Source organism: Trachymyrmex septentrionalis, unplaced genomic scaffold (genome assembly GCF_001594115.1).
Source record: "Trachymyrmex septentrionalis isolate Tsep2-gDNA-1 unplaced genomic scaffold, Tsep1.0 scaffold2, whole genome shotgun sequence".
NCBI lineage: Eukaryota > Metazoa > Arthropoda > Insecta > Hymenoptera > Formicidae > Trachymyrmex > Trachymyrmex septentrionalis.
Genome location: NW_017305179.1, coordinates 421,495 through 439,542, shown reverse-complemented (window position 1 = coordinate 439,542; position 18,048 = coordinate 421,495). Strand labels below are relative to the sequence as shown.

Sequence of the window (18,048 nt, the reverse complement as noted above, 5' to 3'; positions counted from 1 at the left end):
AAAATACAAATTTTTAAGCTTTTAAAAAAACTACAAAATTTTGAAATAGATATATATATACCGAAACGAAACTCAGCGAAGTAGATTAATTAAATTAACTAAATTAATTTAATTAACATTTTCTAATTAATAAAATGTGCTATTCTTTATTTCTACTGTGCGACTTTAGTTACTTCAAAATCTTTTTTATTGCAAGGTGGCGAGGGTTGAGAAAGGAAATTGTCTTGATGTAGGAATTAATCTACGAGTCAATTTGCTTTTCGAGTTGGGACGACTGCATTGCGCTCTCAGTTAGCCAGATTTACTCATTCAAATGTAATCCTCTGCAGGACATCTCACGCGACTTACCTCTTCAAACTCCACCAGATAATGAAATTCCATCGCCACGTGTCTCATCCCTTCTCTCTTTCTCTTTTTCTCTTTCTCTTTATCCGCCATTTCTCTTTATATTTCCGTTTGCTTCTAGATGGACCTGATTCTTTCTTCATCCTCGGACCAGGTCTTCGAGGGAGATTTCCGTCAGATAGAAGACTTCCGACAGTGTGACGTAAAAAAAATGTGACGGAAGAGAATGCGGATTACAGAACTTACGGAAATATGACATTACTGCTCCAATTTTTCAGTCACCTGCGAACGGAGTGATTCGAGAAGATTGAATACAAGTGATAGAACTTTTGTGAATTTTGACTAGCGGGTTAAGGCTACTCACTGGACTATTCCGGGTAGGTAACGTAAGTTACCGAATATGCTCATCATCTGTTCATTATCCTCGTCGCATCTTGCAACAAGGCGTTATCGCTTACTCGTCCCGTGGGTGGAACAATTGGACGGGTTGATTTAATTGGACATTCGGACAATCGAATATTTAAGGATATGGTTAAATCCGTGCTAGGTAAGCGAATAAGGTGAGTGGGCAGTATGGACACAATGGCCATATACAGTGTAATATAAAGCCCTATAAATACGCATATAAGCCCTATAAATACGCATATTGAAATCCTGATTTAGCGTGAAAACCTGATTTAGAAATCCTGCAAAGTAGACGCGCTGAAATTACTTGATGCAGGACCATTAATTTTAAGAAACGAACCAGAGCTTGAAAACATTTGTCGATGTCGATATGTTGAATGTTAAATCTTGAAATGTTGATAAGTATCCTTTTATCCACGGAGAACTGTTCAAGAATTATATAAGAATGACATAGGAAATAAGATCGAAATACTCTGCCACCGTTTAGCAGCGCTAGACGCTCTGCCCGATCTTAAGAGTTTGTTCTCCTCCGTACAATGTTCACTACCTCAGCAAAACTTGAGAGTGGACAGTGCATGTTTAGCTGCGAATGCTACCGGTCTGATTCTCATCCAGTATTTGTGCTAAATATAATTATTCTCGCGTTAACCAAAGAAAGTGTAGAATCCGATGTTTGTCAGTAAATACGTTATAGAAGTGTGCCGGACCAAAGTGTGCCGATTTCGAAGAGAAATCGATTTCGATGAACGCTTCGCAAATATTTCGAAAATATACGTTCCAGACGCGTTATAAACAATAAATAATAAGTTCTTTAGGAAAGTTCTTTAGGAAACGTTTGCGACGTATTTGCGTCGGCGAATATTTCTCACAGCGAGTTTCTGTGGTAGGTATATGTAATGATAATGAAACTATTCCAACCCCAAATATTCAGATTTTTGTATTTGTATATGATATATCTAATTTTCTTAATGTCACAAACAATTAAATTTGAGGCCATGGCAATGACGTAAAGTTTTTAGATATTCGGAAACGAGTAGCATATCATTTGAAAGTTCGAGCCATGTGGCTGGAAAAATTATAATCTTATTATAATTGTAGTTAGAGAGATTAATTAGCTTACACCAGCAACTCGATGCTGGGAGCAAACTTTAGATGAGTAATCTCAGTTTGTTACTCAGGAGGATATTGCATTTTCTCTTTTTTCATGCCCTTCTCGATCCAATTAGAATGTTAACTATATCAGGCTATGATTCTATCTATTATTATTAATAATATCTATTATTATCTATTGTCATTGATAGTAATTAGTGGTAAAACAATAATATAGTAATACACAGGCTAGTGTATTGAAAGACTTTTTAATGTACAATTTTTAACGGGGCCCGTTTGACGGTAAACGTAGGCGGGCTCTTTCGATAAGTATAAATCACTTTATTTTAAAAAAACTGGGGAAATCAAGTCGCTAATCAATGTATAGAAGATACAAGTAAATAAATACTATTTAGATACTTTAGATTTGACGAACGTGAATATTAGCAATTCACGCGATTTTAACAGTTCTGTGCTTGTCGTTAAGGATAATGTTATGTGCCATAAGAAAGTGTAAAAATCTTGGACCGATATGAAAAAAAGAAGAATGAAAGATATCAAATGTGCGACTAGTCTACGACATTTATAGCGTATATACTGTTATATAATATGATGTATAATATAAAATTAGGATTATTTGCGCGTACTGTGTGGAAACAGCTTTCGTCGTTGTATCTGTGTGTGTGTGTGTGAATGAAAAGATGAAAATCACGAATATAGAAAATCACGAATATACGTCATTAAGGTACCGGTAAGAGAGAGCTATGAATTAATTACGTAGCAAAGTACAATTTTTGGGCATTGAAATTTTTTTGACATTATTCAAAGGGTTTAGTTGTAATATCACATATAATTTTTGTTATATGTACTATCGTCCTTCTTTCGTTAAACATATACAGCAAAGACTCTTTTTCTACCCAATCGTTTAACAGACTGAAGCCATGTAGGAATAATTTAATTGTTGGAATCATTGAAGAATAACGATATTAAATGACAACTTTACACTTCACACTTTAAAAGTATTAAGATACTTGCTGTATATTCGATGTATTATATGATCAGTAACGATCATCGATGTAATGACTTGTCTATTGATGAACCGTAATGAGATATATAAAACCACCATAATATCAACTTTCATCTATCAAAGATTAATCGCAATTAATAATCATAAGATTAATATTTATTATTTAATTTCTGTAATTCTTTATTTAGATGCGGAAAAATCCAATTCAAAGCTTGAAAAAAAAACAAATTTGTTGAGTTTACTGCAATATAATTCTAGTTTACAGTGTATTGCCAAATTTATAATTTTAAGATAATAATAATTTTATTAATACGAATAAATGAAAAAAGTCTTATTATATAGACTCTTAAAATAATTTTATTTTATTTTTTTATTTATGTATAATATGATACAGCTCCAAAAACTCGGTGTCTCGAGTAATAATAATTGTAACATAATAATTCTACATAATATTCCTCACTTAAAAAAAAGATTGTATCATGTAAGTAAAATTTTTCTTGATGACTTTTCGCAGGATTATCATCTATGTCTTTTTCGATTTTCTAACTTGCAAACAGATTTTTCGAATGAAGTACGAAGAGACAATATTTTTAACGTTGAGGATGATAACCTCGGCGATGAAAGTACGATCTTTGTACGTGTAAAGTAATTACATTAATTCAATCTGTACAGCGACGAGAGTTATATATTTTCCATAGGAACAATGGAATACGTATCTTGATGAGCAAATTAATTTAACTTAAGTAATAGCAAGTACAAACTTTACAATCCATACTATTAGATCACGATGTTGTAAACGGCTTTAAATGTTTAAATGCGTACTAGTCAACCTTCTTCTAGCATGATACTATTTAGATGACAGCAAGTATAAACGATTAAATAAATGTTGAATAATAATTCCCATCTCTGTCTCGAATTTACTTAAATTTAGAGATCTCATCTCTCATTTCTGTCAACAGATTTTTAGGATCTGATTTTAAAATTTTACAAAACTAAATTTTCTGTAACGCGCTATCGACTGTTGCGCATAGCTTTCTGTTACATACGAGTAGTTATTAATTAATATTTAACAATGTATCATATTAAGTGTAGACAATCCGGATACCTGATATTAATCGAATACGTTGCCCCAAATATTCAGCGGTCACGTTTATAATTAATTATTCCGAAATACATTTATGTAGAATTTATCACACTCGGTAACTATTGTATTTCGTATTATCTATAACGAGATAATCAAACAGAGGGGGAAGGATTTGCTTAATGATTATATATTCATGTTTCGTATCGTGTTTGCATGCTCCTGCTTGCCGGTTACCACCTAATTATGCCATGCCGAAAGGCCAATGCCGCAGAGGTTCGGGGAGATAATACCTAAAGTAATACACGATAGTTATTTATTACGATAATACAATATGATATTACGGAATAAAAGCACACAATGTACACGGTTCGTATAAATTACCGCGCGGGATTTCATTGTAAAGCAAACGAGCGTGAGACGGATGTCAACAATAGCGAAGCAAATAGCCGGGAACAAATATTGCAGCGAAACCGATACGTTGGACGGGATGGAAAATCCGATTTCAGCAGAAAGAGATAATCGTTTTTTAGAGCAACGTGGAAATGTTGAGTAACTAGGTACAAGAAACAGAAGAAACTGTCTGAAACATAGTACGGATAGGAAAGAAAAAAGGGGAACAACGGTTTGCGATTAATTAAAAGTATATTTATATGTTTTTACATAGAAATATAATTTAAAAATGAAGAAAATTTAATTTATCTGATAGTGTTAATATGATAACAATAATTTGCATTTTCTTAAAAATCTAGTAGTAATGGCAAAGGTCTACATATGCATGTAGGATTAAATCTTTAAAACATAATAAGGTGAGTAAAGCTTTAAAAATCTACGAATTGTTTTAATACGAAAAATGATTGAATTATAAGCTCTCTATGAACTACTTATTTTATGAAGTTATAAAACAATTTTTTTAATAGATAAATTTGTATACTTTCTTTTAATTCTCCAAGTAATCAAAAAACTTTTTACATGGAAACGTTGGAAAAATTTAATGGGTTAAAAATTTAATCAATTTATAAGTCGAAGTTTTAATGGAATCGAAGAATTAATCCAGAGTTACGTACTTTGTTACCAAAGATTAATTGCATTTCCATCCCTACGTGACGGATTTTACGGGTGACATTCGATGTTTGATGGGGTGGCTTCGCCACAAAGTACGAGACGGTTGTCGTACCGCAGTCGGAAATTGTTTGGTACAAAACTCGGCTATCGTATCACCGGAAGTTACTATTGACCTGTCGGACCGAGTACGAAATCTTGCACAAGCATAGTGTGAAGGATCCGAACTGATGGAAATAAACGTGGATTCAAATTGGATTCGATATCGATAGGTGACGCAATAATATGTTGAAAATCTATTTCGGATCAACAGCATTACTTAGCACGTGTCAAGACAAATTACACGTATTTTTGCATTAATTGCACCGGGAAGATCAGCGCATTTATTGAAGTACATGCACTGAGAAAAAAATTTAATTTTTTAATAAATCTTAATATTTTTTTCAACAATACCAACATTTACAATAAATATTTACTTAATAAAAAATAATAGTTAAATTAATGATTTTTATTTTAAATATACACACGCACATACACACATATATATACTGGGTGATAAAAAACTGTTTAACATTTGAATGAAAGATAGTACACATCATGTTGAGCATAAATTGGAAAATAAATGAACATAAATTGGAAGCTTAACCGTTTCTAACAACTTCTATAAACAATTTTATATGTTAGTAACTGAAGTCATAACTGACTTCTATCATAATTGACTGTATCATAATTGGCTTCTACGTGTCGTGTGCAATTATCTCAGTGTTTACAAACCGCGTTCTGAATATTCTGATTTAATTTCCAAAAAGAGAGAGTAATTTATCATCAAGCGACATTTCTTGTTAGTACTAGCAGAGATCTATACTTTACAATTATTTTTAAACAGAATTCTACAATTTTTTAAATCTTGATTTTTTAGTATAAAACATGTGGAACATTTCTTATTTTTGTAAGTTAACTGTGAAAAATGGATACCCAAAAGTGGAATTTGTGAAATTAGTACGACATTCTATTAATATAAAAATAACAATAATGATAGTTTTAGTAGCATTTTTCGTAGTTCTACAGTTCCTTATAATAATAAAAGAGTTCCGCATTTTTTATACTAAAAAATCAAAATTGAAAATACGACGTATTAATACTTCGCGAACTAGCATGATACTTCCCCTTTGCAATATACTTTAAATGAATAAATATCGTTTCGTTTATTATTTAATAAAATATTTTCTATTATTATAGAGATTTCATCCTGTAAAAAGTTGAGATATGGAGAGTCGATAAAAACATGGAGATATTTACTCTTTTTATCCCTAAAATTCCAATTATAGAATCTGAATTAATGATAAGTATCAGATAAAAAAGTGGTACAAAGAAAAAAAACTTGTAAAAGCTTCCAAAATATTATTAAATAAAAGCGTACATATTGCTGATGACAAACTTTCTTGCTTTGAACTGACAAAACTTTTCTCATTGGACTCAGAAAATATCTCCCTTGAATGATTAAAATGGAATTCTACAGTATTTAGTTATAAAAATTTATGATACGTTTTTGCGATTTTTCTAGAATGCTTTGGATGAAAATGCAAAAATCCAATATGTTAGTTTGTGATTGAAACTGAGAAATATTGTTTATTTTTAAATCCATATATTTAGAATTTGTATTTGCATTTCTCGCAAAGGGATAATAAAATGATAGAAAGTTTTAATGTTATTAAAGAGAAGGTTGCAAAATTATAATGCTTCTAATTTAACAGCTCAATCAGTTAAATGAATTTAGTTAAGATGCAATTGTCATTAACGCGAGAACACGTTAAGTGGGAGAAGGGACTAATCTTAGCTGGATGAAATTAGTACCACTAATTAGAGAACTTGTAGCTTTGGCTCATTAATCTTCAAGATAGTGATCTCAATGACGTCTTCTCGTGTTTCGATCGCTTACTAGCCTTCGCTTTCGTGGATCAAATGTACATTTTAAGAGATAAATCGAAATTAAAACTACTTAAAAAAGTATATAACTATTTTTTTATCTTGTAACTTAAAACTTTCTCTCTTCTAGAAAATCTGTTCAGAAAATAAAAATAATTTTATGAGAAACAATAGAAGTTATCTCCGTATCTATCAAAGACAAAACAGAATATTTGCCATCATAGCGATTGATAATAATTAATACATTAATTGAATTTTGTCATCCGTGTCAAAATAGTATCCAAAAATGTTTCTATGATATTCAATTTATGAATAAAATGCAAGAAAAATATTAAAACTCAATAAAAATTTTAGCTTATATAAAATTACATTCAAATTAGAATTATTTTTTTTTGTTTATTATTTTTAACTTTAGTCACATTATCTTCAAAGAAAATGTATATGTAATTTTTTCAAACTACGTAAATTCTTATAAGAATTAAATATTAAATGTTCGGGAAGAATAAACAAAATCACAGGATTTGAGGAGATAGTTATTAATGGTTACATTAAAGAACACGAATTGGTATATATATATATGTATATATATATAAACATAATTTATTTTAAATAAACCACTAACATAAGACCATCCCTTTAAATTTATATAACGTAATACTTTTGTGAGACATAAGATCAGAACAGTATGTACTCTGGAGAAAAATACATAATCCCAATATTGTATTTTCAATACAATATCGTCTGATGTACTTTAAAAATTTTATTGTGACAATCTTCTCGTGTTAGAATGAACTTGTTTGTATATAAATATAATGTACATGCGCTGTTCTCTATGATCGAGTCAGAATTCTATTGTAGCACACGCCAGGTAGCGATACCATCAATTTGCATATTAAGCTTACACACTTGTGTGCTACAACGATGAATCGGTAGAGCATAAGTTCTATTAATAAATCTGATAAATTCCGTTTTATGCATGTGTCAGTCTTTTATTTAAATCTATGTGTATAAATGATGATCTCTACGTTTCAGACATAAATCTTGTGTACATGTCGTGTATTAAAAAGAAAAAAATATTAAGTTGCCATATAGGAGGTCAGAACAAAACTACAAATGTATGTATGAGATATATATTATGTACACAAAACGAATTTATTTAATCCTATTATTATATCTTACTAATAAGGAAGAAGTAATCCTTTTATATTATTTCACACGGTCGATATAAACAGCACGATTTATCCGGTTTTTAAATCGATTTTTCGCATGCCATATAGAAACATATTGCGTGCTTACTCATTTATAATGGTTCATTGTTCGCCGTGTCGTTTTGTAGAAAAAATTAAAATAATCTACTATTATTATTTTAGATATTCATTCACGATATACACAATGCGTGCGCACGTGCACGCAAATGTTTTTATAAGTTGAAAAAAGCAAGCGCGTATATGTATATACAAAAACAAAATCAACAAAATATCATTGGAACGGTTTCTGTAAAATTTCATGCTGTTCGAATCTTGTTTTTCTGAATATTGGCCGATGTTGATACATATTGAATGGAATGATTGGACGAGTTGTAATGTGATTGTAAACGGAAACCGCGGCTTGCGATACCTGAAAAAGAAAGGAACGTATTAATCTTTTAATTACTCATATTGCATTATGCCATATAGTATACAAATCAATTTGTTAAAATTAATGAAATATAGCAAATTAAACATGGACAGAAGCATAGTAAATGAAACATTTATTTGAAACAGAAATAGAAATGGAATGGTTAACAAAAGTTGGTATTAAAAAGCAGCAACGTGTGAAATATGCAAAACAATAATTTTAGATAAAAAGCTATTTCGAATTGAGAATTACAAGAAAAACACAATAGCTTTGGTTTTATTTAAAAATTTAAGAAATTTTATTCCTAATTGAGTATAAATAACTATTTCTAAACAGATTTTCAAAGAAAAAAAAATTGGAATGCATATTTCATTTTTTGTAACTATTTTGTTTAAAATCACGATTTTAGATTCTTATAAAGAATAATTTATAAAAATCTGTGCATTATTTTTTTAAGTACAAAGTTAAAGTTATTTGTGCACATTAAAATCTTTGGGTCATTTAGTGCAGAGGTGGATGTAAGAGCATTAGGAGATTGGACAGTGACTCACCGGCAGTTACAATGCGAATTGCATTGCGGTCATAAATAAGGATTCCTTTATTAATAGGGTTGGTGCCTCTGGTTCTGACGAGCACCCCTTTGCTTGCCACCGTAGCCTGAACCTCCTGGAACACATACCCACATGGCACTTTATTAGTCTAATCGTCCTAGCTGCATCACTCGTTTATCTTTATAAGAAATTAAGCATATAAACTTATGTATAGAAACTGTACATAAATTACCAAAACAAACTGTCAAACCGTACAAATGCTTATTTAGAGAGTAATCAGATATAGATAAATATAAATGTAAGAGAGAAAACTATAGTATTATCTATGTAGAGGCTACAGGCTAAGGTAGTAAGCTGCAGGCTGTGTAATTTATACTTTCCCCTTCCTCCATATCTCAAAGTTCTAGCGACAGCTAAATAATATAGGATAACGTTCCATTGGATGCGAGTGTTAAACGATTCTATTACATTTATGAAAAAACAATATAAAAAAATAGTATATAAAAAACAGTATATAAAAAAACGATTGTATCTCCATGTAAAAAGAGAAGTTTCTAGGGATACTCAAAGTTAATCGAAGTATATATTTCATAAAACTGAGATACGTAATGATAGTGATATTATGCTCTTAAATAAAATTCATTGACTTATGGACTTATTATACAATAAGTCAATTGTAAAATAAATTATAAAAATCGATAATCGCAGGTAACTTACAACAGAGCTGTCCAAGGTTGGTATTTTTTTATTTGAAATCAAAATATATCATTATTTACATGTCATTTATTACCGTTCCTATTCCTTACTTCATTGCTGTTTTGTCGTAGCGTGCGATGCTCGGTCTCGGAGACGACACTAGTTTAAAGTCGTTAAAAGTTTTTGACCTGTATCTTTCACTATTTAAAAGTATTCTGTTATTCATATTTTTATAGTTAAATATATTAAGAATAATAGTATTTTATAATATTAATAACAGGATACTTTTACTTAAACATAGTGAAAGATACAGGTCAAAAATTTTTCATGATTTTAATTCGAGACCGAGCGTCGCACGCTACGACAAAACAACAATGAAGTAAGGAATAGGGAATGGTAATAGGTGTGAATTCCGATACATTTCAATTTTAAGCGAAAAAATACCGACCTTGGACAGCTCTGACTTACAACATAATACATAACTGTTACAATTTGCTTCCACAATATACATATGTATTTAGACATAATTCGAATGTCTTTTTTTATGCATGCAATAAATTATCGATATAAATTATCCCGAGAATGTTAACTTCTCTCCTATTGCATTCATTCATATTTTTCACACACATACACATATATACATATATGTTACATACAAACACATTTTCCATTTGTTGAACAAATAGTTACAAAGATAGAAAAAAAAAGGAATTTAAATAGAGGACAGAGGAATAAATAGAGCTGAAGAAAATGAGACTCAGTTTAGAATAAGGATAGATGAATGTAGTTACTGCATGAGAAAATAGACGTAGGCGATAATTCAATCGAAATGTATGCCACTTAAAATATATAACGATATGGATGGGGAATATATAAATATAAAGGAAAGGACGCTACAATGCGTACCTTTACCGCGTGCGCCACCGCGCCCGCCACTGTAGCCACCGTCGTAATTACCACTGCCATATCCATATCCGTCTGCGTTTCATGGAACACACGGTATAAAGAAACAATGGAATCAGTTATCGATGCATATATCGATTATTCATTTCCTTTTATACTAAAAGGAAAAATCTATGCACGTGTCGCGCAAAATAAAAAAATATGTATTCACTAAAGATTATTTTGTATAACGTAATTATATCTAACAATTATTAAAAAAAAAACAAAAAACATGTCTATGAAATGTGTTCTAAATACAATTTGTACTGTAACGCATTGTTATAGTATGAGCGAAAGAGTTATATTTTCCAAAGGATTTTTTCATTCGCTTTCTGATCGTTAGTGTAGTTTTAGATTTTAATATAACACACGTTATTTTGAGCAGTATGAATTCAGAAATGGCATGCATTAAAAAAATGATTTATCATGCTAAAAATGACTGTAACAGAAAAAACATGCGCATAGTTGAAATTAAAATTTATACAGCACATCCCGACAAAAATAGCGAAAAATATGAAAAAAACTATTAAAAAAATTTTTATTTATAGTTAATTTTAGATAAAATAGGCATGTAGATGAATTCACGCTTCTATCCTTTACCTAATAACGCGATTTTAAAAAAAGCATGCCGCGGAAGTAATCTCAGAAGTCATACGAGATAAAGTAGTACATTGCCATTCTCACTTCCGTAAGAGTATGTATTATATTTAGCCTTCGCGATTTTATTGCAGATGAGGTGATCATTGGAAAAAATATGAAACGTCATGCGTGAGAAATGTGGCAGGATTAACAGCAGGATTGAAGGATACAATCTTATACAATGATGTCATATATAGTATTTTTTTAACCCATCAATTGCTAGTTTTTAGTTTTAACGAAGCCCTTGATCCACAAATAAACACAGCGCTTAATGGGTTAATATTTTTCGTTTTTATGCGAGTTTTATATATATATATATATAAAATGATGTGTGTGCGATTTTTTTGAAATCAGCAAGTCTATGGAGTTTGCAGTAAAAGACAAAGATAAAAAAGGAAACAAATGAAAAAGATATAAATTCATATCAATGAATGAACATATTAAATGTTGATAAGTTATTAAATCCGTCATTTCAAAAATCATTGTTTTACGTATATCGATAAAATAATTGTAATTTTATCAAAATTTTGTCTGAAAGAAAATACTTATATCGATTGATTACTGATTAATTATGTGTGATAATATATCGATAAATATTATAAAACGCAAACGTGACATTTAATTAAACATCACACACACATTCATTGTTATCTATATTTTTTCTTATGCTAAACTTTGTTAATTGTTTATTTATTTACACATGTATATACATGTATATATATGTATATACATGTACATGTATATGTATATACAACTTCAATATTAGTAGAACATTAAAGAATATAACTTAGCAAATGATGTATAGATTAATATAATGCGATAAACAGTCAGTGCTTTAAAGTAGATCAAAAGTGGAAAATAATTCGGATTATGTTCATTCTATATATAGCTTTTCAATAATCGGATTTGTTACAGATTATGTTATAATATGATGAAAGAACATAATTCGAAAAATATTTTCATAAGTTCGAGTCACTGGTTTACATAAGTACCATATCAATGATAAAATTAATGAAATAATTGTCATATTTTTTGGAGTCTATAAAATTAAAATTATCCAAGTTAAAATAGTTAAAATACATGTTTTTTAAAATGTATTAATATGAACAAATTAGAATTGTTACTGTCCGTAAACCAGCACTCGTATTCCTACTTATATTTAATACTAAAACTTAATACCCAGTAAAATACATGCATAAAATTTCTGATCATTTCATTTCCTGTTACTATCGAGTAACACATATTTAACGAAGTTGACAATATAAATTTATATTTCAGCTCACACAATTAAAATAAAGAGTTAGTAAACACAAGATGTCTGTTTGGATTAATTAAAAAAAAATGAAGAGAAGTTAAGCAATTTGAATGCACGACAAAGGAATTAAATCAGTCATAATATGCATATATTTTCCTCAGGTGTCTATAATTTTTATCATAATCGCCTACCGAATACACTGGGACGGTAACAACGAATAATCTTGCCGTTAATTATTATTTATAGCTTCTTTTTCGAAAGAAAACAAGACACACGAGAAAAAAGCAAAATAAATCTTGACAATGATCGGCACGTCATATGCCCATTTTATCACCGATTTTAGTAATAGTTAATGGAATTACCGTATCCACTGTAGTCGTAGCCGCCGTAACCTCCGTACCCACCCCCACCGTAATAATCGTATCCGTATCCATCGTAGCCACCGCCGTATCCTCCTTGACCGTAGCCACCACTGTAACCGCCGCCATAACCACTCTGTCCCCATCCGCCTTGACCAAATCCTCGACCTCGGCCACCTCTGGTACCACGACTGCCACGGCCGCCGGGTCCACCGCGCATACTGATCATTCCATCGGGCTTGGGTGTTGCTTTCTTTACATCAACCTGTTTAATATTTCAAATATAATCATTGCTATTTTTTTTTTATTATTTAGCAAAATAATTCGTTAAAAAATATTATAAAATTTGTTTGTAAAAAAACTTTGTAGGTTACATGCATTTAATAACACAGAACTAACAATATAAATATCGTTCCATGTATGTAAAAGATAAATGTAATATTATTAAAATTAGTCGTAATGAGATCTAAACTAAAAATTTAAATTTTGTTTTATTTTTTGTCGATCGGTCTTTTTATCGGAGGAGAAAAATAAAACGTGAAATCGTACATTTGTTTTAGAGATAATAATCTAAATACTTTAAAAAAGATAGATTTTACAAATATTTTATTAAAGCTTCGAAATAATATTCGACTTTTTATGAACATTTATTTACTTACCTCTTTACCATTTATCGTTTGTTTCGAAGTCTTCAACAACTCATTCACTACTTGTTCAGATTCGAAAGTGATGAAACAAAATCCTTTCCTTTGATTTTTTGTTTTGTCGAACGGCATCTCTACCTCGACAATCTAAAAAATTTTTAAATTTTTGTATTAATAAGAGGGCTCTCTTGTTTAAGGGTACTAAAATATACAGAAATGATAAAGTACTTACGGTTCCAAATTGTGAGAAGAAATTCTTGATATCATCATCAGAAAGTTCTGTTGAAAGCCCGCCAACAAATATTTTCCCATGTCTGGCTTTCGCTTTTTTAGGATCAACCTTTTTGTTGTTGATAACATGATCACCAGCAGACATAATCTGGAAAATTATTTTTTTTTATTTAATTATTTGGTAAACAATTCGTTAAAAAATGTTATAAAAATTTGTTTATAAAAACACCTCAGAAAAAGAATTATCGTCACATGCATTCAGTAGCAGAACTGACTTTTTAATTATCATCATTTAAGTATAATGTATGTAAAAGATAAGCAACATAATTAAAGCAACAATAAATATTACATAATTTTTTCGTTGCGCGTGATAAAATACAAAATTGAATACCTTATCAAGAGATTCAGCTTTAGCAAAAACAATAAAGGCGAATCCTCTCGATCGTCCTGTATTTGGATCTGTCTTGACATTGATGCTTTCAATATCACCATATGCGCTGAAATGTTCTCGCAATTCCTCTAAAAATATATAAAATAATCTCTGTAAGAATTTTTGAAATTGCTTTAAAAATATTTATATAAACAATATTATAATTTAAGCTCAGTAAAAAGTTCTTTTCACATGACAATTGTCATCCAAAGGTGTCCTAAGGTTAAAGAAATAAATCATCATTGCTGATCTTTTTTGTTTTATTTTTCATTATTTAACTAAGATTTTGCAAAGAAAATAAATTTTTAAAAGAGTTTTAAGTTAAAAAAAAAAGTTACTTACTGTCTGTCGTTTCCCAGCTTAAACCACCGACGAATAATTTCCTGCGAAAGAAAAGGAAAACAGAAAATGTTAAAATTAATAAGAGAGAATGAAAGACATATTCGTCTTAAGTCTTTAATCATTATTGCAAAACCGAATGTTCGTAAAGAGAAATTCACGGTTTATCATCTAAATAGGATTGCTATTCGGGCTTACGATGTTGGCAAATTCTCAAATCTCTGCAACTGCGCGCAAAAAAGTTATCTGTAATGAAAACGGAAGATGGAAATTTATTTGGGCCTCTTTCGCAAGTGACTGTTACAAGTTACGGAATGGTCATAGTCTGTCATTACTCGAATACACAACTTGAGCATCAAGTAGTTTTCATCGTTTCGTATCGTCGCGCAACTTTTCTTTCACTCTTAACACCGACATGCTAAAAAAAAAAAAAAAATAAGAAAAATATAATAAAGTTTGAAAATACCTATCGTTCAGAGAATCCTGGTTAGCCCCGGCCGACCTGCAAAGCAACGGAACGAATTTATTTCACTAAGTGAATTTCTCGAACGTATTAATTAATATAAAGGATTAAGATCAAAACGAGAATTTAACTTTTAAAAAACGAAAAAAAAAAATCTAAAAATCCCATTTATTATTAAAAAAAAATGAAAGGAAATGTCGACTTGACCCCTGGAAAGACTATATAATCAGTGTTAAGGTATGAAAAAATTGAATGCAGACGATATGTAAGTAACGTAACAGACCTGTAGTGTCATTCGCAAAAGGGGCACTGAATCGACCATCAAAAAGATTTATATAAACGAGGAATATTTTATTTAATTAAACATCGCACATATGTAAAGACTATATATAATTATATATATCTACGACAAACAAACGCATTTAATCTACGGCTAATTAGATTCGTCCATTGTCGAAATTTAGAAAAGTCTTCTTACAATGATAAACATAATAATTACAATGCAAAGCAATTACAAGAGTACAGAATACCATTCCTAGAATAAATGAGAATTGATAAAGGTAGCTTACGATATATGCATCTGTCCTTTGTATAAAGTTACAAAAAACAACCATGAGAAGAACTGCTTTTCACACCATAGAAACCTTAATTTGAATGTTTAATTGTAAAAAAAAATAAATAAAAAAAAAATTTAAAAAAATAAATAAATCGGAAAGAAAACTTGGAAAAAAGTATATAGGTATATGTAAAAATCAATACATCGAGAGAACAAGATACTATTCATCGACGTTTGCGTGAGAACCCGAGCAATAGTTAGACAACTCCAGTAGACATATCACAGCTCTGCTCCTAAGGGAAACAAGAATTTAATTTTTCCAAGTGGTTACTCTGACTGCAGATTGGTCCAAAGAATATGGTATATGCTAGGATAGACAGCAACTCTATATCGAAAAGCTAAAAAGATTGTTTTCATTACGATTTAAATGATAGACAACTCTTGATATTTTCGATCGACATATCTATATGGATATAATATAGATGGATATAATATGGGATATTTATTTATATTTTACATGTACGTGTTTATTTATATATATTTGTCTCTTTCTCATTCTTTCTCTCTCTTTGTTTACAACGCTCATAGACAAATTGCGATGTAATTGCAAGAATGGTTTCAACTTCTGATATATATTATATATATATATTTTTTTTCATTCGTTTTCTGCATTAACAACGAGCTGCAAGCTCGGTTTTTGCTCTGACTTTGTTTTTGGCAGTGTCAACACGATTAATTGATTTACTTATTATATTTGACTCTTTATTTTTTATTTATGGCTGGTGATAAATACCGTTGGCACCAGTCACTCGCCGGTAATCAGTTGCTGGTCGGGTGACGTTTTCCACCTGTGAGCCGCCCGCCATGTGAAAACCGTTGTCGATCACCTGTAGATCAAGCCACATAAACTGGGGTTAAATGGCGTTCCGACCTACTGGACGTTTTCGCATTGTCCCTATGATTTTGTGCTTTGGTCACGCCCAAACAGCATTTGGATCGGAAATTACTCTACGCGTGACCCAGCAGGCAAGTGTGTGTCTGTGCGAGACTTTATCGATTTTGACGAAATTAATTTGAGTTCCAGTGCTTGTGTCATGACGGAACGTGACGAACTTGAACTTGAAGTAGACTTCTCGCAATAATTAGGACTCGGAAATCACTGCATAAGGTTTTGCGGTTCACGTCGATCCCATGTAAGTGTACGTATTTGTCAATCGTAAATCAATTGACTGTTTACCATAATTCAGCTGCAATGAACCGTACGAGGATAGAAGACTCGGCTGGCCAAAAAATGTACTCGAAAGTTTAGGCTCTATAAAAACATTACGGATTATTATTTGCTTGTGATGTTGCGTTCGCAAAAATTGATCGACTGCAGAACCCACAATTTCTCTTTATCAATTACAGAGAACTACAATTATATCATTAACTAGATAGGGATAGAAAACAAGGAGTTTAATACACAAAATTACGAAAAATTTCAAAAACAGATAAATGTTATACCTCGCAACAACAGCACATATAAGTTATAAACTAGCGCCTTTATTCGCCGTTATACAGTGGTGTCTTAAATTATTTTTGCGTAATATAGCATGCATTATCTCATTTAAATCTTTGATTATTATATTTCAAGACATAGTGGAGCGCCGGCATTTGGCTGCTTTACTTCCGTTATTTCACATGAAACTCGTGTCCCTTGAACATTTTTATTTTTAATTATAGGATAGGAGGACGAGGAGGTGCATCTTCAAATTCATATTCAGTAACATTACTGCAAAAATGCATCTTATCCTATAATGAGGCAATAGATTAATTGTTTATACTTTATTATATTTCAATTTACCTACGTTAAGTAGAATTTGAAGATTACGTCCGCTTCCTGAATTTTACGTCCTGAAACATTCTACATATTTTTGTGAAGTTGAAATTAATCCAATGCTTACCCTCTTCTTTGCAAAAAGATACCCCAAATAGCGTAAAAATTTGCAAAAATCCAAGGCTGCAGAAATACGAAGAGCAAAGAAAAATTACAAAAAAAAAATGATACAAAGAAAATTAAATACCAAAATTCCCTTGATATACAATATGAACAATATGACGGGAGAAATAAAAAACGGGACGCGCGCAGAATTACAAAATTATCTTTTTAGGTAATTTTTTTATTTACACTGGTGTCTTGTATTCTTTTATTGAGACTGGAGAAAAAGGAAGTTTCTGGTCAAATTCATCCAGCTCGAGATCCGTTACGCTGAAAAAAAAGGAGTAGAGGGAAAAGAAAAAAGAGAGCAGCGCGAGACAATGGCAGACGAGAATTTAAGGTCTACCAACACACATTTTGCGTTAAGTGCACCGCAATAGCTGCGTCCCATTATTCACTCGAATACTGAAAAT

At 30.9% G+C, this 18,048-nt stretch overlaps 2 protein-coding genes across 11 annotated transcripts in view; one reads left to right on the top strand and one right to left on the bottom strand.

The window, feature by feature from the left end:
* Positions 1–1,989, top strand: part of LOC108747545 (pyroglutamylated RFamide peptide receptor-like) — an 82,436-nt gene extending 80,447 nt beyond the window's left edge. For both annotated transcript variants that reach the window (XR_001939253.1, XM_018485108.1), the window contains one exon: positions 467–1,989. Coding sequence is in view for 1 of the 2 variants with exons in the window: in XM_018485108.1 (XP_018340610.1) it covers positions 467–476 (10 nt within the window). In the remaining variant the exon portion in view is untranslated. The remainder of the gene's footprint in view (positions 1–466) is intronic.
* Positions 1,990–7,920: 5,931 nt separating this feature from the next.
* Positions 7,921–18,048, bottom strand: part of LOC108747480 (RNA-binding protein squid) — an 11,431-nt gene continuing 1,303 nt past the window's right edge. The window contains exons 2-10 of one of the 9 annotated variants that reach the window (XR_001939243.1): positions 15,105–15,140; positions 14,642–14,682; positions 14,261–14,388; positions 13,871–14,017; positions 13,654–13,785; positions 12,998–13,259; positions 10,706–10,777; positions 9,104–9,218; positions 8,472–8,552 (exon numbers count right to left, since the gene is read on the bottom strand). Coding sequence is in view for 4 of the 9 variants with exons in the window: in XM_018484981.1 (XP_018340483.1) it covers positions 8,440–8,552; positions 10,706–10,777; positions 12,998–13,259; positions 13,654–13,785; positions 13,871–14,017; positions 14,261–14,388; positions 14,642–14,682; positions 15,105–15,140 (931 nt within the window). In the remaining 5 variants the exon portion in view is untranslated. Of the gene's footprint in view, positions 8,553–9,103; positions 9,219–10,705; positions 10,778–12,997; positions 13,260–13,653; positions 13,786–13,870; positions 14,018–14,260; positions 14,389–14,641; positions 14,683–15,104; positions 15,141–18,048 lie in introns of all 9 variants that reach the window. The other 8 variants (XM_018484983.1, XM_018484985.1, XM_018484981.1 and 5 more) reach the window with 8 other exon arrangements.